This window comes from Phalacrocorax aristotelis, chromosome 4 (genome assembly GCF_949628215.1).
Source record: "Phalacrocorax aristotelis chromosome 4, bGulAri2.1, whole genome shotgun sequence".
Classification (NCBI taxonomy): Eukaryota; Metazoa; Chordata; class Aves; order Suliformes; family Phalacrocoracidae; genus Phalacrocorax; species Phalacrocorax aristotelis.
The window spans coordinates 47850992-47876345 of NC_134279.1; the positions used below are offsets into that span (position 1 = coordinate 47850992).

Sequence of the window (25354 nt, forward strand, 5' to 3'; positions counted from 1 at the left end):
TTACATTACATAGTTTACATTGCATGATGTTTCCAGCCCCACTTGACTGGGTTTTCTCTTTCCCTCCACCTGCAGCTTCCAGCCGCAAACACATCCCTACCCTAAGGGCCAGCGGCAGGCTGGGGAGCTCACCACATGAAGAAAGGCTCAAAGAAAGGGATTCATGAAGTTTAGAAGATAATTTCCTTACTGGAAATATTCAAGACTTGGTTTGACAGGGCCCTGGATAACCTACTCTAAGATCCTGCTTTCAACAAAAGGTTGGACCCAAACTCCCCCAGGAGTCCCTTAGAGCCCCAGCTATTCTGTGACCCTGTAGGGTCCCTCGCTGACAGACAAGAGCCCGTTATCTTAGAAGGGGCTAGGAGGTGCTACAGAGGAACTTCCAAACTTTAGCTTGGAAGTTTGGAAAAACTTCCAAAAACCAAAGCAGACCGTGTTAAGAAAATATAAAAATAATCCCACGTGAGCCCCAAAACCAAGAAAAAGAAACCTGCCATGAGCCTCAAAACCCTGCTGGCAAAGGATTTGGGATGCCAGAGACTCACTGTAACATCCATGTACACGCACACACATGTGCACATACACAATCTCCCTGAGGAAGACCAAACCTTATGGCTTCTGGACCTCGAGGGCCACTGGGAGGGTGAGCGCACAGCAAAGGGAAAGGGGCAGAGACCAGAAAGTTTACACACAATGATTTTAACCATTACACGTTTTCAGCCTCACTTCAAATACTGCTTGGGGTATCCTCCTCCCAACCCCAACCAAAGCTCTAACCTTGTCTGCCCAGGCCACCAGGCAGTGGGTTGGCAAGACAAAATTGCAGGTTTCACATGGACTTGTCTGGAGTTGTGGCATGAGGTTAAGAACATGGCAAAACCCTAATGTTTGCTTTCCCTTTTCAACAGGCAGTTAGCACATCTCCCTGTGATGCAGCCTTTTTTGTGCATGTTACTGCTCATCAGCCAATATACACAGCACTCGGCTCAGGTACCTGTCAGGTTGGTATCAGAATGGCAATCACACCTGAGGGACACACTGTGTCCACGTATTTTACATACCTGAATCAATCCGTTCAAGTTCAAACAGACTGAAAAGCTGCAAGAGGGTAAGAGCTGTGAACTTCTGCCCATGCCAGTGCCAGCCCAAAGCGCACAGAGCTTCACAGAGTCAATGGCATGGCTTATCGTCCACCACCACCACCACGCAGCCCTGCAAGCAGCCTCCCTCAAAGACCCAGCGGAATCAGAACTTGCCATCACGTGGTGTATACTGAAAGCCTTGGGGAATGTTTATTTGATTTCTGATTCATTCCACTAATAAGGAGTTATTGCTTGAAACTCTGCAAAAAGAGATTCTTTTGGACGAGGGAACTGTGAGCAAGCTAAAGAGACCTACCAGGAATGGGGCAAGCACAGCGAGCCTGCACTGGGCGGGGGGATAGACCTCCACAAGACCCCTTCCATGAGGTGACATGCTCAAAGCCCAACCACAGAATAACAGCAGAAGAGGTGCCCAACTCACAAGCTCTGCACGTGAGGCCAAACTCAAGAGTACGTCACCTCTAAGCTCTAGTTCCTCTTTCCACCTCGACCTGTCTCAAGCACAGACTTCCCATTCCGTTAGATGGGTACTTCAGAAATTGTAAAGGCACCTCACGCTAATTGCTCACTCCGAGAGGTCACATTCACCTACCAAACCCATGCCATCTGGGGCTTCTGAAAGATTAAAAAAGAGAGGCAAACAAGAGGATTATTAAAAATTTAACTATATAGCATATTTATTATCAATCCACAGGATAATCTGATTGCTACATGAGCTCATAAAAGCTATTTCACCTTTACAAAATTAAAAAAAAAAAAAATGTGCCACAAGGATGTAATAACTGCTGATAACCAAGGACTGAATCTTAAAATTATAAATTTGTTGTAGAAAAGATTAAAAAAAATTATATTCACTTTAGAATTTTACTTTGAATAAAATATTCCCCTGTATAAAAAATAAAAAAGCTTGCTCTGGTTAGAATTAGAGTATTTTTCTTCTTCTTTTTTTTTAAATCTGGGAATTTGCATAATATCTCTGTAATAGGTTTCTTTTTTTTTTCCTATTGTACCACGCGGCATTCAAGCATAGCAGATTAGAAACAAACATGAGAAAAGCAGTCTTAAAACGTATGAAATCCACATGGGAAGTTTTAACTTCCTTTCCTTTCCTCTATTCTTTAGACACTTTAGCAAGAATAGCCTTGGAAAAGAATACAGGTGAGGAGGGACCTTCAATGTGCCATTAAGTAGAGCAAGGTAATAAAAGGCCTTTCGTAAGTGCTTTCTTAATAAGGTGCAGAAGCAGACTGCAACGTTGCTAGTACTGCACTATGTACAATATTCACAATAGATTTTTCTTTATTTAAAAATATTCCAGCTAGTTCACATTTTCTCTTCCATTCTGAGGCTTTCAGTTCCATCACAGCCTTGACAGCAAGAAGCGCAGCAGCACCACTTCCCTTGTGGTCGGTTGGTCCTCTTATGAAACACTGGAACCTGTGAGTGGGCCAAAGTTCTTGGGCTTTTTTCCTATGTAGCAACCTTGGAAGTCTGCCTAGGTGTACAGACTGACGGCTGGAGTCCTGAGTTAAAAACACTCCGGCACTGGAGTCGGACACAGCAATGTTTTATATTGCCAAGGCTTCACCTTAGGTTTGTCTCGTGTGCGTCAAGGGATGAACCTCTCCTAGAGAAACGTAAAATACAAAACCAAACAAAACAAAGCTAAAAAGCACACCGTCAAAGGCTTAGCAGCTCTTGACTCTCGACTGGGTGATGTCTGATGTTTTCTTGATGACGCTGGCCCGTGTCTCACGGTCTGGCCGGCTGCTGCTTGTGGAGGCTGTGGACATTACTTGTTGCAGAGGGATGTCAGGGAAAGGGGGCCAGGAGCTGTTGTAAGGCAGTGGGCAGCTTTCTTCTTTGATGGTGACTTGGAGGTCAGGCTTGTTGGCTACAAAAGTTGCCATGCTGGGAAGCATATGAGAAGTGTTCCTCATTCCCAGATTGCTGAGATACTGTTTGCCTTCAATGTTTCTCTTCTGCCAATGAAGTCGTCCCTAAAAAAGAAGCAAAGATTGTATGAGCGAGTGCAACTTTGCAAAGTGCTCCAAGTAACGAGATGAAGACAGAAACATCCACAAATCGCACAGGAGTTACTCCATCTCTAAAAGCCTGAGCCTCTAGCTGCTGGTTTTGACTGTCTGCTCTCAGCCACTTCTCCCCTTCTGAAGTCATGTTCCTAAACCTTGGATGCCTCTACGGCACTCAAGAGGCTCTGCCCACTCTTCTGATGGAAAATAAAGGCCTTATTCCCAGTATGCCAGATGCAAAAATGGACACAGAGGACTGAGCACTCAGAGCTTCGAATGGAAGTGTCTCCTTTGTTACCGAGAGCAATCAGCCTCCTGCCAATAGGCAGGCACAGAGACTCACCACCTCTCAGACAGCACTGCCCAAACTGTCAACACAGATGAGGCTGCCGGGAAGACCGCTGTCACTTGATGGTGTGTCCCCCATCACAGACAGGAGGTTTGCCAAGGAAAGCATCCAGTCCTTTCCCCATCACACATGCCATAGTGGCACGTTCTGTCAAAGGAGGTTTGGGGAGTCATTATTGGCAGCATACATAGCGGCTCCACCCTAACCAAGGCACGAGAGACTAAACCGAGAGGGTTAGCTGTGCCGTTATACAGCTGCACAACCTGCAGTTCTCCAAGAAGGAGAATTCAGAGGGCTTTCTGGGGGGCACAGCAGGAGAGGGATTTGCAAGAGGCCTTCTGCAAGAATGCAGCTGGAGCACCATGCAGCTAAGTGTCCTCAGTGGGCTTCCCCTGGCCTCCAAGAGATCTCATGGAGATCGGTAGGTCTAGTCACTTGATGGCAGCCCCAAAAGAAAAGACGAGTGCTCGTTTTGCATAGATGCAGCTCAGGAAACTTTCACTGGTTTCCTCTCAATACCCACAGCGAGTGTGTTTTCTCCACGGATTCATTTCACCCAGCAATACCCAACTGACTGGAAAGCGTTTTGCCTCACATACGTCAAACATTCCAGTTGCATTTCCATCATACCTGTAAGCATTTCCTCCAATTGTAGGAGTTCAGGTGCCATTTAAGGAAAACAAAGTGAGCATGCTTTCAACCAAGTTAAAATACTCACTACCCAGCAATGTCAATGCATCATATTAATGAACTAGCCGGCACTGTTGATGGCTCTCCAGAACATCTTATTGTGCAAATTAATCTCAGTGTAGTTTGGACAGATGAGGAGGAAAGAACTTGTAGAGCTGTCCATTCTGCCAATCACTGAAATGTCGGTCTCCCTTGAACCTTCCTGGTTTGTTTTCCTCCCCCAGCTATTATTAAAATAAATACTCCACTGGCAGACAGAGTTGCAAATGGAGGAGGGGGAAGAATACCTAAAGATGTTGTTCTGGAGACCTTGCTCCAAAGTGTTAAAAATCCAGAAAACACTTACCTCTGCATTTTCTTCATCGCTTGGAACGCTGTCAGTTGTTTCACTTTCTGTCAAACAAAACAGAAACAAAAATGAAACTCATGCTATTCTATCTACAGTAGCAAAATCCAGCTCAAGAGATCTGATCCACTTCCAACAAGTGGAAGCGAACAGGGTCAAGTCAAACAACCAGAAAACAATGGACCCCCTGCCACAGTAATAGCAATTCAAGGGCTAGGCAGCACAGCTGCATTGAATAACTTGGGTAAATTCATATGGTTATCACAGTTAACATGGTTATGCACTGGAAAAGACAGACAACAATGGAGAGGGAAGAAAGAGATTTGTGCTTTTTGGGCAGAGAGAAGAGCCTCCTATAAGCTGGGGATGCCCCTTCTCCCTTGCCCTCTCTTGGCAGCTTCAGGCCTGGCAAAGAGCAAAGTTCTGTCCAAGTCCTTATTTTTATCTCCTTGCAAAACCAGCAACAATTCCACCCCAGAGGAGATAAGTGTGTTTTTGTTTCATGAACTGTTATCTCAGCCTGCTGCCTCAAGGGCTTGTTGTCACTTCTGGCGCTTTATTACTGTTGTTATACTTTGCTCTCCTTTCGCTTTTGCCACCCATGGCCAGCCCCACCCCAGCCTATTTCTCAACCCCTCACCCACCACTCAAGCATGTAGAAATTCTATCTCCAGCCCCATCACCTCCTCCTGCCACACAAGGCATCCTTCACCCATACCACTTTAACCAGAGGGCTAACACAGGGGCACAGCTCCAGCAGGATGGCCATTCTCCTGCAGCTGCATCCCCCCCCTTGCAGAAGAGCCCAAAACCCAGGAATTTTGCCCGTATTTTCAAGCAAGTGTGTCTGAATGGAGGTCTCCCAGAATCTGAGAGTCAGGCTCTTGGCCTATGGGCTGGCTGAGTGTGACATGCCTCAGATATATCTGAGATGGGGAACAAACCCCTCTTTTCAGGACCAGTCTGTGCCTTCCTGTTTCCTGGGAGGATAACACTATGATTCTAGGAGGCTCAGAGGAGACCTTATCGCTCTCTACAACTACCTGAAAGGAGGTTGTAGTGAGGTGGGTGTCAGCCTCTCCTCCGAAGTAACAAGTGATAGGATGAGAGGAAATGCCCTCAAGTTGCATCAGGGGAGGTTTAGATAAGATATTAGGAAAAATTTCTTCACCAAAAGGGTTGTCAAGCATTGAACAGGCTACTCAGGGAAGTGGTTGTGTCACCATCCCTGGAGTTATTTAAAAGATGTGTAGATGTTAGGGACATGGTTTAGTGGTGGACTTGGCAGTGCTAGGTTAATGGTTGAACTTGATGATCTTAAAGGTCTTTTTCAACCTAACAATTCTATGATTCTACGATCTACCAGAAAGGGGTCTTTCTCCAACCCCCCCACCAGGGCTAAGCAAATAGGGCTCATCCACTCCCTGAGTTAAGGGGAGCCAAGAAATTGCAAGGTTGAAGGAACAATGTGATGAGTAACTGTAACAGCCTAGTGAGCTCTCAAGCCCCAGTTTCCACTCTCCACTCTGTGTTACCCATTTTACCCCATGCAGACTGCTTTGCACAGCCTCTGCACCCCTGTGACCATAAACCATGATTCTGCCTTCCCAGAGAGTAACTTTGTGCTCTGCACTGGACATAAAACGAGTGCTATGCGTGCATGGACTGTGCCTCGTCCCAATGCACCCAAAGTCCTTCTGAAGCAAGGAAGCAGGCAGCTCAGCTACTCCAGGCTACTACTTCCAAAGCTAGCATCTGCCCTACTCCAGAGTCTCCACCGCAGCATGCAGTAAGCAGAGGAACAGTCTGAAAGGTTAAATCTAACTGCAAAGCCCTGTGAAGTTAACACTCTGCAGGGCTTCTAATTCACTGGTCCAGCTAAAGAGAGATGTGCCAACATGATTAAGCTGGCTAATTAAGCCATCCTGGGGGTGGGAGAGGCAGAAATTAATCTGTGCAAAGGAGATATGGCCCTGGAGATAGAATCAATAAGCAGAATCCACATAGGGACAAGAAACAGATATTCCTTGACATGAAGAAACATGTGGCAACAAAAAAAGAGTGATGCAGCTGAAAAGGAATCCATCCTTGGTGTTTATACATAACAAAATGCTGAGCAAGAGATAGTACTATAGTTAGCAAAGCCGGGGAAGCTAGCCACTCAGGCATGGAAAGTTAGGGAGGTTATTTCAATCAAGAGGTTATTTGAATCGGTGTCAAACACAAGAGGAGGTTGACAACAGCCTCAGTACTAAAAAAAAAATGGATTTCATAGACGTCAGTGGAAATATGAGAAAACTCACAAGGGCCACTCATATCACTTGCCTGAGTAACCTCAGAAAGGAACTAGAGGTGTTTTTGAAATAAAACAGATTTATGTAGGACAGCTGATACCTCAGGCTACTTTTTTGTTGTTGTTTCAGAAGAGCTAAACTATCTGTTCCTACACAGCTGTTATGGTTATACTCTTTCCTGCCATTCAGCAGCAGCACCTGACAGAGCAGGCAGCTCTACCCAGCAAACCCATGAGCACAGGGCCAGGGCACCCGTGGTTCTACTGTACAGGCTTGTGGGGAGCAAGACAAATCCAGAAATACTCACAGTCCTACAAGTTTCAGGGTTCTAACAAACCACAGACCCCTGTCCTCACTCCTGCCTCAAGGGCAAATGCATGCTTTAAAAGAAGGACGTTCACAGAACAATTCAGGCTGGAAGGGACGTCAGGAGGTCTACAGCCCAACCTCTTGCTCAAAGCAGGGCCAGCTACAGGACTGGATCATGGGGTCTTATCCAGTCAGGTCTTGAAAACCTCCAAGGATGGAGGCAGCACAACCTTTCTGGGCATCCTGCTTTACTGCCTGACTGTCCTTGTGGTGAAAAAGATGACATGTTTTCTTATATCCAGCTGCACCAAGTTCTCCTGTTTCAATTTATGCCTACTGTTACTCGCCCTCCCACTATGCACTGTTGTGAAGAGCCTGGCTCTGCCTTCTCAGTAACATCCCTGCAGGTAGGGGCAGGCTGCTATGAGGTCCTCAAAACCATCTCTTCTCCAGGCTGAACAAGCCCCAGTCCCCCAGTATCTCCTCACAGAGTGAGTGCTCCAGCCCTTGACCATCCTGGTAGACCTTCCCTGTGCTTGCTCCCGTTTGTTTGTATATTTCTTGGACTGGGGTACTCAAGACTGTACCCAATATTCCAGAAGTAGTGCTTGAGTAGAGGGGGATAAGCACTTCCTTAGATCTACTGGCCACACTCCTGAAAGCTGGTAGCCTCCTCTGTGGCCAGGGTGCTCTGCTGTTTCATGTTCAGCTTACTGCCCACCCACCTTTCTGCAGAGCTGATCCCCACCCCATCAGCCCCAGCCTCTATCACTGCAAAAGACTCTTCCTTCCCAGGCACAGGACTTGGCAACTGTTCTTGATGAATTTCATAAGGTTTCTGCTGGTCCATTCCTGCAGTCTCTTCAGGTGTCTCTGGATGGTGGCACTGCCCTCAAGCATATTGACTGGTGTCCCCTATTTGGTGTCCCCTGTAAACTTCACAAGTGTGTACGCCAACAACACCTCTTCTGCTCATTGATATATTTAGTATGTACTTGTCCCAGGACAGACCCTTGTAGTAATCCACTCTAGCCAGAGTAACCAGGATGATCAAGAGCTGCACTGAGATGCATTCAAAAACATGTCAGTGACATGAAATTACCTCTGTGTTATCTGAGTTATGGGATAGCAGGTTCTGCTATGAGTTAGGACAGCTGAAGGCCACCAGGATACTAAGACAACATAAGGAGATAGAAGAAATACTTCAGTGATGCCTCATTTTCCTTATGCAAGGTTGTTGCATTGACTTTAGGGGAGGTAGCTCATGACTTGCTGATGTCAGGGTGGTTCTCCTGGCACCAGACCACCTCTCTCTATTGTCCCAGTCCAAGCAACCACCATGACTTCCAAACCAAGACCGTTACTTTTGTTTGCAACTTAGATCCTGTAGCTGAGGTTAAAAGAAAACATCACTGTTGTGTTCACACAGAGGGGAAATGTTTTGCAAGAAGCTTTCGAAAGAGGACAAATGTTTCAAAGACCCCATCTCCCAGCTGCTAATAAGTTAAAGCACCCTCATCCCCCTACCTTACGCTTTGCAAAGCCCTTCTAAATGCTTTGGCCATTACAGACTAAACACATTGGGAAGCATAATCATTTATCAACATGCGTGAGACTAACATTGGAGGCCATTCAAAGGAACATCCTACTATTCACCCTGACCCAAAGATAAAAACTACTAAATACATATTTTATAAAAATGTGTCTGGAAGTAATTTCAGCCTAATGAGTCAAAGGCAAAACCATGTGTAAAATAATGAATTGTATGGGGAACAATTAATACTTAAGTTTGCCTAAAAAGATGACATTTGTGTTTCTACCCTGTCTCCTGAGGCTTGCAAGTTAGCAACACATTAAAAAAAGGAACGACAGGTTGGATCTGAAACTTTTACTACTTTCAAATGTGGCTTTGCTCTGCTTCCTACGGAAATAAGGCTTATATGATTGCAGGTAGTCTATATAGCATGTCCACGTGTACATTTGCATCTGTTCTCCCCGAACAACTTCTGAACACACTGTCAGACTTGGATAAGGGATAAATGAGTGCCAAAGGTTCTTAACTTCCTACCAGTTTTATGAAAATAAGAGGCCAGACAAAAAAGAAAAACCATTATCACCCTGACTCAGGAAAAAGCTTGTTATCACACCCCTTTTTAGATATCAGAGAATCCAGATGGGAGGCAGAGAGTGGAAGCCAGACATCCACAGCTCTGCTGCTTGCAGAACCACTTCTTATCAGTCACTACATTGCTGTTCTAGTCTGCAGACTATCTGTAACAAGGCAGATCCACTCCCCCAGGGCCCTCAGCTCCACATCTGCGTTATATATCATTAGTGCAGCCCTTAGCACTCTGTGCCCACTGTGCTAGGCACTGAGGAAACATACAGCAGAGAAGACCTTTAATCTTTAGTAAGACAGGGGCCAAAGGGACACACTATATTTGCAGCACATAATTTGTACCACTGAAAATGCCCCCCTAATAAAAGATGAAAGGGCCTCTCTGCTTACATCTAAAAAGGTTCTTTTTCCATTAGTCACAGGCTAAAATCTGCAGCTTACATTTCCAACCACAGATCTGCCGAGCTGTTTCCCAATGTGAAATGAGTGGAGGACTGTGAGTTTTTGAGTTTTGTTAAAAATGCAGAAGGCAGCCAAACAGACATTTCTGGATCTTTGCCAGTTACCCTGGAAGAGCCCCCTTTTCCTCAGTGTCTTCCAAACATTTCCAAAAAAAAGTGTGTAAAGAAATGCCAGGATGCTTACCTGCATAGGATGAGACAGGGGAGATCTGTAGGGGGTACAGCTGGCTCATGCTGAGGGGCTGTTCGTCACTTTCTGTTGTCACCTCTACTACCTGGCAAACATCAGGAGGATTGGCAACTATCACCTGCTCCTCGCTGCTGCCATCAAGGTGCTGCTGTCCTACAACTTGGGGTTAGAAATAAAAAATTGATTACTCATAACACCTTGACCCCACTGGATCTCTAAGAGCCTGTCCTTGAAGCCTGCTTGCTATTTGAGTCAGTCTTCAATACCATCTCAGCACTTTCTTCCATGCCCACCACCTGCTTTCAATGGGACTTCTAAAGGAAACCTGTGAGATTTATTTATTTTCCATCACCTTCAGGGACATCTTTTTCCCCACTTGTGATGACTGAAAATGCCTAACTCTCCTCTGGCTCTCACACATAATGTCCTTGAGCCCTCCTTGACATACCACCTGTCCAGAGGCTTTCTCAGGGAAGACCACAGCCACACTCCTCCTCCACCCAGAAACATGGTCTCACCAAGACATACGGACAACAGCAATCTCTCCTAATCTGGGAAAGCATCCTCACCCAGCAACCTGCCAACAACTCATGGCCTCTGGATGCTTTCATGTAACTTATGCACCAGAAGACCAGAATTGGCATGCACAAAAATGGCCACATGGTTATGTAAAATATGGTGGGACTCTGACTGATACATGACATGAACCTGTGAAAAATTTCTCCTGCAATTAGGTGCTTATTTGCACTGATCCTTGCAATGCCAGTGATGGTATGTAGAAAAGCACAGTTGTACCTGTAGTCTGTAATCCCCATGCTCTGTGACTGAAAGCTACAGTCTGGTTAGTTATTAACAGAGGGTTTTCCTATTCTCCCAGGCAGATGATATTTAATAACAGAGGAACATTATTTATTTCTACAAAGTGAAGGCACCAAGGATGCTTTGCAAGTGTCCTGAAATGCTTTGCAAACATTTAATTGTGCTACAAAACACCCTTTTGAAACGGGTATAAACTGAGGTATCAAGAAGTCACCAAGCAAAGCAAAACTATGGTGAAAGCCAGAACCTCACTTCTTTGGAGCCACTTGAGACGATTCCCTCTGTCTTGTACAACTCCCCTATCAATCCCAGCAGTATGGACACATGACAACTGCATTAATCCAGCATGGAGCTGAAAGCCACCAGGTAGATTTGAAGAGCACAGGGGGATGGAGCTGTCTCAGAGGATGGCTAACCTGAATCCACAGTTGTCCAAGAGAAAGGGAAGGACGATAGATATTCTTTCACTGGAACACAGAGCTTCAAAAGGAACAATCTTCCTACTGACAAATTCTGTACGAACATGGTGCTGTACTGTTAGTTCAGACAGTACATTTTCTCCTAGACCCATGATGGGAAAAAATGTAGGCAACGAAACAGAGTAGATCTTTAATTTCTTCTGTTAAGTGACCTAAGTACTCTAATTCTTAATTTTAAAAAAGGCTAAACATACCATCTATTCCTGAATGAACTAAGACAAATATACATGAATGCCCATGTATATACACACAATCCATCCCTACCTTCTATCTTTAGAAAAGGCTAGAACATGACTTTTTGAAAAAGAAAAGTGACAGGTTTTTCTCCCTGAAAAAAGCTGCACATCCTTTTGCTTTGCAAAGTGCCAGATAACCACTGGAAAGGCCCCCAAAGCTGGATTTGTATTTTATGAGACAATTCCACCATAAAGAAGATTACACAGATAGGGGATAGTGGTTTTTTTAGAAGTTGATTCCCTACAATTACTATTATTTTGTTACAAGTATTTTGTTTCCACTGTATTTCCACCATTCCTGGTTCTGAAACAACCTGCTTTTTATTGAGTAGGGTGGGGTGGTTAAGAACACACATACAGAGGGTTAATTTTTATCTGGGAGAAACCAATATTGTGCAACCCCGTCAGGGTATGAGCAGGCCATCTGCACTGTTTTATCTTTCTCCTCAGTACCTGATGAATTTCTTACCCACCTCAAAAGATAAACTTGCACAGCAAAAATTACTGCTCACTTGGGCAATATCCCACCACTTTCTTGGGAGCTGCATGTGTGTCAGAAACAATGCAGGTGCTGTTTGTCTTTCCTCCCCTCCAGCTGACTTCCCTCCTTTCTGCAGAACAGACCTATTTTACCCTTTTCCCCCGTTTACATTAGAATGCTGCTTGCAGTCCTAAAAAAAGGACTTCTCTCCCCAGTATGGATGAGCAGCACACTTCACCAGCCATTAATTAAACAACACTGGATGACAGTTAGCCACCCGAGCCTTGCTGTCCTACCCCTGAAAACGGATTCTGTATGTCCAGAGAAAAATGGCAGCCCTTAAGGTGTAAATTTAGTTCTGTTCCTCTGAACCTCTTGATTTGTTTCCACGACAGACCTTTGACCGTTCTTAGATGTTGATGTTGCCACTGTGGGTCCTATCCTGTAAATTACTGAGATCTTCTAAGGCGCAACATGCATTCATATGATAAAATCAGGATACACCGTACAGCAGAAAACTGAGATGTCTGCAGTAAAATTACTCTCTCTGATGTTAGTAGATTTTGGGGAACGTCAAGTACATTCCAAAGACTGCTGTTAATTGACCTCCGTTTGATTTTAAGACTGTAAAATAAAGCAAAGGGTACAAAGCTTCTTCCCGGAGACCGCATATTGGCCTTGGCACGCTTCAGATTTGTTTAGGAGTCCGTCAGTAAACAGGAAGCACTAATAGCACTATAAGCACTTCGGGTTATAAAACCCTCTGTAATAGTAGGAGCAACAATCACCTTATAACACTCTTACAAAGCAACAGCTGATTAAATGAACTGCCATAAAGAAGAAAACTACTCACGAACTGCCCAGCCAGAGAAGTACTTGAGGGGAATGACTATGCAAAGCCTTGTGACCAAAGATATGGGCATCAAATATAGTCACTGCACGTAATTTCTGCCATCTCTCCAAACACAAGACTAACATTTTTTAAACACTTTTATGACATATATAAAAATGGAATTCTAGAGAAAATGGTATATGGGTCACATTTCTAGGAGCCCTTGCTGCAGCAACAACCTTAGCCAAGAAAGAGCTGTCAAAAACCAGCCCAATTATTCTACTGAGAACCAATTATTCACATGCTGAGATGACAGCTAATTCCTAATGTACCAGTTTCTAAATGCAGTCTTTGCTGATCCTTGTTGTTAGCTCCGTGATGTTAAGAGCTAACTCTGCTGTTGAGGTACCAGTAAAAAGAACCAAGTTCCTCCATTTCGTCTGCAAGTTTAAACTCCCAGATAAAATGGTATACAAACCTCTGCTTTGAGCAATGGGAAACGTCCATCCAACTGCAGTTTAACGCCCATGTGACACTGGCTACTGTCTCCTCAGAGCTGAGGACTACCCTGTAGAGTAAGTTCATGTCAGGCAAAGCCACCTGAGCATGTCTGTTAAGTGCTTTGCTCCCAGGGGAAACACCACTGCCACAGCGCTGCTCACTGTCTCTGCAAGGTGTTGGTGTTAACCTGCAACCAGGAGCCCACATGGCTTGGGCTGGTGAAAAATATGTTGACCTGACTGTAACCATGCTGTTCTCCAAAGTGCAAAATGCTGATTGAAAGCTGAGTTTGGCAGAGTCACAAGAGTTTCTGAAGTTATCTGTATGCTTAGCATATAAGAAAAGCATAGGAGTACTTACCTACGAAGTTCACTGTACTGTCAACTTCATTTTTTATACTGGAGGACAGGAAATAGTCTGAAGTGACATCATTTAGCCCATTAATCCCAAAAGATGATTCAACTGGCTCTTGCTAGAATGAAAACAGTACAGTTGGGTCAGGTCTGATTTATTTTAGGAGCCTGGACTATGTTAATCTCTTTGTTCTGAGACGGTTAATAACCATATCGCTTCTGCCTTCCGTGTATCCCCTGCTCCCTGCTAGACACGGTCTTAGAACGACTATTTTGGTCCTCTGAGAAGCCAGAGGATACTCCATTTCCAAATATTCTGCTTTGAAACAAAAGCTATTTTAATTTTCAGATTTAGAGTGAGCCTTCAGAGAGCAAGAAATTAGTGTGCTATTAACTACAAGAGATTAACATTTGGAACAAACAAGGAAGAAACATTGATTTAAAATGGCACTCTATTTAACATTCTTCCTTGTTCCCTTCCAAACATGCTGTATCTCTTAACGCTTTCTGAAAGGAAGCCTTAATTTCTGTACAGCAATTACTAAATTCCAGCCTTAATTTTTCTCTGCAGCAAGCCTGAAAGCAAACCAAAGTGTTTACACTAAATACAGCCTTTTAGATCACACGTAAACATTACCACAGGGCAATAGCACTGGGAAAACACCACCTGTTCTACACAGACTAAGCTTTCCACAAGATGCATCTCTGTAGGTCTGGTACACTCGAGCAGGAACCTAAAAAACTCTCTTCAGAATAGACACCAAAAAGTTTAATTCCATAAACTCAGGATTTCTTTAAGAAACTTTAAACACATTTAAAAGGATTATCTTCAAGTCCAGCTTCCTCCCTGGTACTGGCTCCCTTACAGGGTTATCAGCTGCAAAGTCTAAAGTCTTCTGCTCTTACTCTGTGCTGCCAATGCCAGCCCTGCAAGGCAAGTTCTGCCTCACTGCTGACCCAGAGACACCCACAGAGAGGTGCGGAGCTGCCAGTTGGATCTGATGCCATGCCTTGCCCACTTTCACTGCTCCAAAGCATTTCAGCAAGGGCAGGGCAAAGGCGAACCTCAAGACTTGTGGTGCCAGCCCTTCACAGTACTAACCGTATGAACCATTATCATGGGGACAAAAAACTGAGGACACTGTGGCAATTGCTTCCCGGATACCACATGCTGTGATTGTGATCCACTCAAAAAGAGCTGTTCACTTCAACACAAGTCTGCACCTTCCCAGCCACTAAGCAAGGCAAACACGCACCCTGTCCCAAGGCCCCTCTGCACATCAGAAGAGTGCAAAGTTAGTGCTAATGCAACTAGGTCTTTGATGAGCTGCACCGGTTGTGTTGACCCACAGGTCAAAGAACTGGATGGCCAGAAAAGATAAAATTAGCTCCTATTGATCCACTGAGGATCACTGACTGCAGAGACAGCTTAGGGCTGCACACTGGAGCTCTGAGCCTCTGGTGTTGTGCAATGGCCCAGCAAACACAGCAGCCCCCATGCAGCACCCTGCTCAGCTTTACTGAGGCTTGGTTACAGGAAATTTATTTAGTAGCCCTGTTTGAGCTGCAGGAACAAATACACATCCTGGAACTCAGGTGATGGTGCCAGATCGATGAAGGGACTTGGACACTGGCACAGTTAGTGTTAAATCACCTAAATTTTCAGTGTCCAGATGCCTGCTGGAAGCCTAAGATAAATGCATGGGGAAAGGTGTCACTTAAATTTAAAAAAAACCTCTCATCAGGGAGCTGCATGCATAGCCAAAAGGTTACATCTAGGATAAGGCAGAAATTAAGCTGCAGGCAGGCAGTTCAGCCCTTAATTTTGTTTCAAAGGAAATAGCCTATTCTTATCTAGACTTCTCAGACACTTATGCCCTCCTCCTATTGCTGAGAATTCACGTTTTAACGCAGAGACCCCATTTGCCCCAAAGCCCAGTGGTCAGAGATCTATCTGCAAAGTAGGAGACCTGCTCACACTCCTCCTTGCCCAAGGCAGAGCAGGGATTTGGTAAGGTCCAGGTCTCACATCCACAGAGACAAGCAAGGAAGTGCCCTGAGCACCCTGCTCAAGCTCAGAGATGCCTTGCAGGGCTCTTCACCCCCACTAGCAGTTGCTGTGGGTGCCCACAACAGGGGGGAGCATCACGTGAGACTTGCTACACTGAAGTCCCTTTGCAGATCTGCACTCAGATCCTTAGCTTCTCCCTCTGCTATTACCCCCACTGCAGTTACCAGGCAGATCATGGAGCAGCCTCCCACTCACCTCCACTAAAGGAGAGGTTTTGAGGGTAACTGCAACGCATTTAATGCAAAACAGGCAACTCAGATCTCAGGAATTCACATCACTGAGCAAAGCAATTATAAGCAGCTTTCAATGCTCAGAAATGTGCATTTGCATTAATTTATCCACCACCCTTCACTGCTATTCCAGCCTTCAGCGTTCAATAGTCAGTCTAACAGTAGCTGAGCGTGGAAGGAGCATCTATTTTAAAATCCAGGCATATCTGGAGGCCAGCTCATGTATGTATTTGTCAGAATAGGGGGGAACAGAAAGGAAATCTACCTGGCCCCAGCTCAAAGCTTACAAAAGCTAAGTGGCCATACTGTAGTTGATGGCTGGTGAGCCGTATGCTCGTAGTAGGTACTGCTGGTAGGGGTATGTGCTGGAGGCACGGCCAGCTCAGCTCACTGTTCCTGCATCGCCTGGACTAATGCTTCTTTGCAGCTGTGGGCAAGAGAGATGGAGGAAAGCACTCCCAAAAGCTGTGAGCTTCACCCCACCGGCACCTACTCCCAGGCCTAACGTCACATGTACTAATCTCCCAGGTATCACTGGGACTCCCTCAGCAACAACTGTTTGTGAAATACATCTTAATGGAGAGGACAAGATTGTTCAAGTGCCTCTACAGCTTTTCAGGCATTAAATATTTTGGCTGAAAAAAAAGACTATGAAGGAGGGGAACGGCAAAGTGCTGCTGCCAGCTTCGGCAGGCATCACATGCTGTTCTGCTCTGACCAAAGGAGTTTACTGGCTCCCTCTGAACACATGCTACCATCACAGTCACGTTATAACATGCATACATGGCTGCGTGATCCAGATAGGATGGTTAAAAAGTGGTTCCTTTAAGACAATTTAAAAATCACGGTATACTGACATGTAACTCCACAAGTCACAACCACCAGGACAGTGTCTGCCTTCCAAACCCAGTTTCAATGGAGGAGTTTTCTCAGGCTTCTGGGTCCATCTTGCTCAGAGCATCTCCTGGCCAGCAGGTGCAGAACCTGTGCCCAGGCATGGATGGCATAGCCCTTTACAATTGAACAGCAAGGGACTGAGCTGCCCTTCTGCTGCAGACAGAGCTGAAACCTTTGCAATTCGATTTTTGAAAAAATCGAAGGCAGACCAAATCCTGCCTGTGTGTGATACTGAGCACCTTGTAGAGTCACTCAGCAGAAGTGCAAAGGCTAGGAAACACCATGCTTTGAAGGGAAAGCTAACGTCAGTCTGGATCCATGGTCTGAACAAGCAGAAATCTCAGACAGTGACTGAGGAGCTTTACAAATTAGGTCTTCTAACTGACAAAACACAAGCAGAGGTGCAGCTCTGACAGAACTCCTCCCCCTCCCCTAAACAAAAATGAATTCCCAATGCCTTATGCACAGAAACTAATTGCTCCAAAAGGTAGCTCTATTGTTCAGAAGCATTCCTTCCATAATTACTGTATTTCTACTTACACAGACAAACAAATGGCAAATGTATTGCCAAGGCTGCCAGTTTTCCAACCTCCAGGCATTGTAACACAAGGGCTGTGTCAGCAGATGACGTCAGTCACAGCTCTAACAGCCTTCACATTTTTAAAATTAAAAAACCAAACATCCCATGTAGCTGTAGCTACCTAACCAAACCACAAGTGTGAGAAATTTGTAAATATCCACCACAATATGCTATTGGAGCTATTAAAAAATTTGCAGCAGATTGTTTTCACGAGCTCTTGCACTATTAAACAGCCACTACTTACCTTAATTTGTTTGAATTTTTCATCCTTCTCAGACTTATTTTTTTTTCCTGCAACAACAGAAGGAAGATTTCTTAAAGTCCTGTGTGCCATGAGTTATCCTTCACACTTTCTATATTCACCAACAAATAGCCCGAAAACATGCCTCAAAATGGCAGCACCTCCTAGGAAAGGGAGAACACATTTTGCTTAATTTTAAACCCCCCTTAAGGCCTGGGCAGTCAAAAATTCACCTTGAACACTCTGGCTTTGTGTTTCCTTTTTAAAGGGCTACAAAAAAGGACCATGGTAGGACTGCGGAAAGCAACTGCAGCCAAAAAAAAATAAAGGTGAAAAATACAGAAGAGTGACAAACTAAGCAACAAGGCCTGTTAAAAAACAAAGGAAGGGGGAAAAACACTCCTAAAAGGGAAAAAAAAAATCAAAATTTATTTCTCTCACATTTGTGACACTCTCACTGCAACTACAGGAAAAGGGAGATTGTTCATTGATTTAACGTGAAAAGAGATCACAATAAACTCCAACAAATAATTTTGTAAATAGCTACAACCTGAGGCGGGGGCGGAAATATATATAGTTCATGCGAAGTGGTTTATGCAATCATGCTAGACCTGAGAATCCAGAAAACCACACACCGTATGACCCTCACAAATTGTTGTGTGCCTTGGCAGACCCCAGCGTTGCTACCCCTGATCCGACCTGACGAGACCCTGATGTGGAAGCTCAGCCCTGCTCTTGCAAGCTCAGCTCTATCCCGCTGTTTGCACAGACATGTCCCAGGAATTTTTCCCATCTCTACTACAAGATAGCATTGATAATTAGAAATGTTTGCAGTCAAATTCTTTTGCTCTCACTCACACATAAATTTAGTCACGTGCCACATATAAAGGGCATGTAAGAATATATACAGGTCCCAAAATATGTCAGAGTTTCATAGTAACTGGACTTGCTGCAGAATCCTCTCCTGCTATAGCCCCTATCTCCAGAATGTCAGCTTTCATGATGAACCTTCCTAGTTCATACAGCTACGAGAGGAATCTACCACAATGGGAGACGTCACGGTTCAGGGAAATATGCCTGAACATACAAAATACACCACTGACAAGAGACTGAAAACAGTTTCAAAGCAAATGTTCTACCTTTTGCAGATTGATCACCCTTTCATAGCATGATCTGCCCCAAAAATGCCCGAGCTCATACTTTCCGATCACACTGACCTTGAACTGAAGATGTGCCTTTCACTTCTCAATTTAAGAAAATAGCAAACTGAGCTACAGGTGAATGGAACTGGATTTTAGAGGAACACTGTGCATTTGGTTTGCAGGTTATCTTTTAATCCAAAACTCGTAGGCACCAGAGGATACCAGAGGACCAAGGGAGCCATTGTTCTACTCCATAAACCAGCAACGAAGCCATAAGGAAGCCAACAAGCCATAAAGAAGCCAATGTTTCTACTCCATAAGAAACCAAATATTCATTACATTGACCTGGTATCCAGGTCCTCTCCTGGCAGGTGAGAGACCTAATCCCTAAATTTGGGGATTCAAACATAGTTCCCCATTTCACCATTATCATGCTGCAGGTAGGTTGGTTTTTCATGGCCTACTGTAGGTATGTAATTAACAAAGCAGTTTCATGGTTTAATGTTTTGAGCAAAGAGTGTACTACTCCCACTCCACTCAACAGAGCAGACACCAAAATGTTTGCTACCGTATTCTGAATATGCCCTACTGAATTAAATGCATTGATCTCTTAATATCCCCCGAACCACCTTCCTTGACTGAAGGAGTCCTGGGGCTAGCATCTGAACACAACTCCATTGGCTTTAACAGAACTAACACAATTTACACACATCACCAGCTTGGGGGTATCACATCTTGTGGATCCCCTCTCCAAGTGGCTTATTTTCTTAAATAAACACAACCCATTTTTCATATTCATGTTCTAGAGAACATCTGGATAAAAACATCCAGCTTCACAGCAGAAGTAGAACTGGCATATTTTGCAGCCCCCAAAATAACAACAATTCCCCAGCACCATTCTCATGTTGACAAGGTCTCCCCTCTACCTTTTTTGGAAGGTCTTTCAGATAACGGCAGCATCCGGTACACCCTGAAGGCATTGTTTCCTTTCTTTATACTTTTGTCCTTCACTTCTTCTATGTCGGGCAGAGAGTTCATAGCACAACGGAAGTTTGCCTTCCATGTCTTTGGATCAGGTTTATCTACTCCTGACTGGTATTTTCCTAAGCAAGAGAAGAAAGTTAGGCACACATGACGTGCAACTGAAAACTTAAGGCAAAGTAATGAGAGTGTAGGTTAACTTCAAGGTATCACCCTTCGTTTCCCATGACAAGCACTCAAAACAGGAGCTGAGGCTGCAACAGAGTGTGGTGATCTCATTCCCATGCACATTTCTAGAACACATGATGAACAGTTTCTGCTCAAGAAAGACCCATGGCACTGCAGATCAGATGTGACACCACAACAATGTGGAAAAGCTTGCACAGCATTTAACTTTATTTTATCTGGCTCAAATCCATAGCAAGGCATAAAAAGCCCAAGGGCCCAAGTCTACAAAGTGCTGAGTGTGCTCTACTCCTAACAATTCTGAACCCATTCTTGGTAATGTTTAAATCAATTAAGTTTTACTGTGTTCCTCAATGCAAATGAGTTATGGTGCTTCAATAAAGCTGGAGAGTATTGCAGGCCTTGAAAAAAGCACTTAGCCTCCCACAAATCTAGAAACTTAAATTCACTTTCTGTGTTAGTAGAAGCAAAGACCAGAAAGAAGGAAAATATAACTTTAAAAGGGAAAACAATGTGAAAATCTGTCCTGCAGAAAGAGAGTTCCAATACCTGTGTGAATTGCCCAGTTTCTAAATAAGGGAGCATCTTTTTCAACATCCCACCCATGTCTTGCAGCATGCATCCAGGGAATCTGAAAAATCTTCTTCTCCTGGAAAGGAAAACAAACAGGAAATGCCAACACTGATTGACTTGAGGAATCTTCTGATGACTTTAAGTCACTTATTTAAAAGCACAGTTCCAGCATCTGCAAGTGTTTTGCTTCCTTCTAACACAGAGACGCTACCACTGAACTCAATAGGAAAATATCCACTGGCGTCACCAAAAGCAGAACACAGCCCTAAGTATATGAAATACTCAGAAGCCCCTTCACAGACTATGAGCCTGGCAGCTTTCCAGGCTGACACATGGATAAAACATGCAGTGCTACACATTTCTAAACATTCAGACGAAGGCTAGTTTTGGCACCACAGACACTTTTATGATTAGAAAAATTAGATATGAAACTAAACAACCATAGGAACAGAGCAAATTCAAGGGACTTAGAATTCAGCCAGTAAAATACTAGCATCGTGAAGGAAAGGGATCTCTCAAATTTATACACCAAGCAAACAGACACGTGAATGTATCAACTATAGACATCTCTCCAGCAGGGATAAAAAAATACAAGACATCCATGTGAAGGGGTGGCACTGAAGATAGCTGAACGTAATTTAGTTTAGAAACTTCAGGCCACAGAGAAGTGCATTTAAAGCAATCCAAAAGAAGGGCTTTTTTTTTTTTTTTTTTTTTTAAACACACAACATGTAGTTAAACCAGAGCATGCCTCATGTGGTGGAAGTTTAAACTGATTCACAAAGGATCAGAAAAACTCATGGAAGATGGTACATTGGTGGCTATTAAAGATGATAGTTTTGGGATGCAGCATGTTTCCTCTATTCCTTCCACAATCACTTAGCACACAGGACACTGAGCCAGATGTGCTTTTATGTCATACAACACGGGAACGAATTCCTATGTGCTGACCTGCAGGACTGCTTCAGCACTCTTCACGCTCATTCTGCAAAGCCATACAAAGGAGTTTGTTCCACAACACTTGTTTTTTCTCCCCTTTTGGGGGGAATACATCTTCTCTGGCTTCACATGCGGACATCTTGCACTATAAACACTGCCACTACAGGTTTAGATCCACTTCTCAAGTCTGTGAAGAGAAAAGACTTCCAGGGGAAAACGCACCCTCTTCTTAAGGTGGCCACCTGAGCTACACTAACTGAATTGCACCCTAAAAGAGCTTATCTCTCTCCACTGACTACAAACAACTCCAGACAGGCAGCCCTCATTTGAACGGCTGCATTGTAGATGTCTGTAGTTGGGTGAAATGAATCCTGTGCCCTTTCCCCTTCCTCCAACAACCACTTTTCTTCCTTGTCTGTCTGGTTAATATTTCACTAATGTCAAGGTTAGGTTTAGTTCCCTTCCTTTCCATGTGATCTTTTCTTTTTTGAGCCTGCGTTTTGTATTGCCCTTCAACTCCTCTTCAACCTTTCTCTCATTTACATTCACTTGTTCAGAATTGCATTCTTCCCTTCTCACTCAGCTTCATCTTTAATTTGGTGGAGGCACAGATTTAACGTGTTCTTCATTCCCATTCAAGCTTTCACACTCTCATTCTTCCTCTTAATCTATTCCCATCACTTCTCTCACATGCCTTTTGCCTCCTTGCTCTTCCTCCTCTGTACAGTTAAATCACCCTACAGAGCCTTAACCCCACTATCCGGCGGTCCACAGCACTACTGTATTCATCAGAGCTGGAATAAGCTTCCTTGCCTTCACTCTCCCACAGATTCTAATGAGAATGGAGAAAAAAAATCATACTTCCATAGAAAACAATTTCTATCAACAAGAACTTTAAGAATTGACCAGATTAAAAAGTCTTCTCATGCTTGGTGATGGGGAGAGGTTTGAACAATGCTACACAACGCTATGGAGGTTATACCATAGATCTTATATTCCATATGATAATTCAGTAAGTTCTACAGGAACTAGGAGACAGAACGAGACTCCAGACGTAGCATTCTGTCATCATCAACCATACTCACTGCTTCAAAGGAAAGTGCCAGGACGCTCTTCGAGAGCAGCCTAAGTGTTCATTACAGTGTTTCTGTTCATTATAGAAAGTTCTTCCCAGGCATCTTGAAGCACATGGACTTATAGCAAATTGTAATATAAATAACAAAATTATAGAATCCACATGTATTATAATTTTATAATACCTACGTAATTTTACATACTTATGTAGAAACTACAGATTTTCTCATCAACTATCAAATATCTAATCTTTGAAATCCCACAGGACTGCTGCTTGCAGCAATACCATGTGGTTGTGTGTTCTGCTCTAGGTTACCTAGATGCTTTCTATTTAAATACTGATTTTTTATTTCACACATTATCAAACATTTACCTATCTCCTTCTCCAGTCAATGCTTCCTAATAATGACCTTAATAGGAAAAGTCTCATTAGTGCTTTCTCTTAGACTTGGAAAATCACATCCTGCCTGGTACAGCACTCCATCACTGGACGTTTGTGAAGGAGTCTTATGTTTCTATTAAGAAATTACCCTCACCTAAAGCCAGAAGCACAACCCACAAAACTTTTGCAGCGTAACAGGAATTACTACCAAACTGCAGTGGGGGCATCAAAAGGGAAAAGGTGTCACATTCACAGAAACAGGCAGGAAGAGGAAAACAGTATTGAACACTTGCAACCCTAGCATTGCAATTGCTCCAAGCAGGTGAATGAGCACAAGATCACATACTAGCTAGAAAGTCATAGGACAAATTTTAAACAGTGGCATCCGTCTGGAGGGCAATACTCCAAGCATCCATCAGAACAGCAGGTTGCCTCTTGACTCCTGTTACAGCTACTCTGAATGTTCCCACTCTGATTTCCTTTTCCAGACCCATGAGGTACACTGAGCTTTCATTATCCCCCTCCTCACACCACCTCTGCCCTCTACTGAACTATGTAATTTCCTTCACACCTCCCAGTGTTCTCTCTGGGAAGGTAAAGAAATTCCCTTGCTCCCTCATGCCATTCAGCAGGATAACATTTTCACCAGAGACATACACAAGCATTTTTTTTAAGCCCTACAGAGAGGGGTCTGTTCTGGAGGGGAACACAGAGCCAGAGGTATAATGTGATCAACTGACAGCAGGGGAACGAATTAGGTAAATCAGCTGTAGCTGATTTGTCATTTTTAATTTACAGAGGTTTAAGTCCTTTCTCCGTCTGGACAAATTCCCCAAAAAGAGACAGCCAAGGACAAACCCAGAATGGTAATCATTTCTTTAGTATTTAAATCTTATTTCCTTAAAAGCTGTGCACACACACAGTGCCATTCTCTTGCTAATCTGACTTACCTTCTTTTCTGTACTGCGAACTGTCCTTTGCCAAACCCTAATTAAAATACACAAATCCTCAAATCCTACAGACCCCAGAGTCTATTCTGTGGGTGCAGAATGGGCTGTGATACACATGGCACTGTATCATTGATTCCATGCATGGATTTGTTTATGGTCAGGATTTACAGTAAAAATAAAATATTTTTTGTTTAACGATTCATTGTTGGAATGAACGTTTAAACATTTTTAAACAGAAATGCTCAGAAGTGCAATTAGCTTGTTGAGCACAATAAAGCCAATGCAGAATGATGCCAAATCAGAGGGCAGAACTGGGGAATCAGAGTTCATTAAACCTCAAGGCAGGCCACTTAGCCTGGTATCCTCTTTCTGGTTGGAGCCAGGGCTTTGTTTCAGAAAAAAAAAAAAACACATTCCAAAATACTTTATTTGTGAGACAGGCCTTGGTCAATAGAGAGTATGCTAACTAAGGGCAAAATCTCCTACCAACTCTTGCACGCAAAAAGTTTATGCCAGAAGCACAAGGCAGAAACCACTGTAACATCATGATCAGAGGGCTGCAAACACTAAACAACCTGACATGCCTTGCAAACTGCCTTTATGGGCTGGTGGGCTGAACTTGGAAGAATGATGCCCTTAGCACAGTGGCAGCATTTTCACACTGCAGAGCAAAGGAGTCAAGTACATTCCTGGTGTATACTGAAAAAAGGTTTCGTGAACATAACCCACAGATGACAACATTATATTTAAGAGTAATATGCCCAAATCTGAAATACTGTGTCTTGCTCTGCACTTATGCAGAGAAATTACTTCAGGATTGGGCAGGAATGCCCGGCAAAGGACGGCAGAGATGAACTGTCACAGGAGAGACCCGACACCGAAGTAGAGATACTCAAGGAGAAGAATCCGTAGGGACCTGAACGTGGGACTCAAATTACAAAGACAACAGTGAAAACCGGTCTCTTCCACCTCTTCAGCTGTGACCCCATTATGCAAGAACAAGGACCTACTCAAATTCACAGAGCAGCTAACTAGGGAATGGATAAAGCAATATTTATTTACCCAGCCACAGCACGTCAGAGTCACTGATGCAGGAAGCTCCTGAGAAACAAAATTCGTAACTGAAATTTAAAGGGCTCCTGATAATTTTAGTCACAAGCATTCTAGCCTTGAAAGCTGAAATAAAAAGTAGTAATCTAAATTGCCATTCTTCAGCTCTAAAGATGAACACCTGAGCACCACAATTACTACTATAGGGAGGATACCAGACTAACTGGGTAGTGTCTTAACCAGTGGCAGCTCCTACATTTCTGCACCCAATTTTGTGCATTTCCATCCACTTTGATAATCAAGTAGCCTCTGTGACCAAAACGGCTTCATGCTTTTCCATGTGGTGAATTACTCTTCTGCATACCACAGGATGCATGCAGTATTTCCACAGTTTATTACTGCTCAAAGTCTCAAAAACACTCCTTGGTTTTATTGAGCCAATTAAAGAAAAATTGAATTG

General features: G+C 43.8%; 1 protein-coding gene across 9 annotated transcripts in view; it reads right to left on the reverse strand.

Moving 5' to 3' along the window:
• Positions 1–1755: 1755 nt before the first annotated feature.
• The window catches only part of IRF2 (interferon regulatory factor 2), a 43442-nt gene continuing 19843 nt past the window's right edge, over positions 1756–25354 (reverse strand). For 4 of the 9 annotated variants that reach the window (XM_075091218.1, XM_075091219.1, XM_075091215.1 and 1 more), the window contains 7 exons: positions 20476–20575; positions 19686–19862; positions 17621–17667; positions 13606–13717; positions 9892–10056; positions 4525–4571; positions 1756–3106 (listed from right to left, as the gene is read on the reverse strand). In XM_075091218.1, coding sequence (XP_074947319.1) covers positions 2795–3106; positions 4525–4571; positions 9892–10056; positions 13606–13717; positions 17621–17667; positions 19686–19862; positions 20476–20575 — 960 coding nt within the window. In that variant the 3' untranslated portion in view covers positions 1756–2794. Of the gene's footprint in view, positions 3107–4524; positions 4572–9891; positions 10057–13605; positions 13718–17620; positions 17668–19685; positions 19863–20475; positions 20576–21450; positions 21626–25354 lie in introns of all 9 variants that reach the window. The other 5 variants (XM_075091222.1, XM_075091223.1, XM_075091221.1 and 2 more) reach the window with 2 other exon arrangements.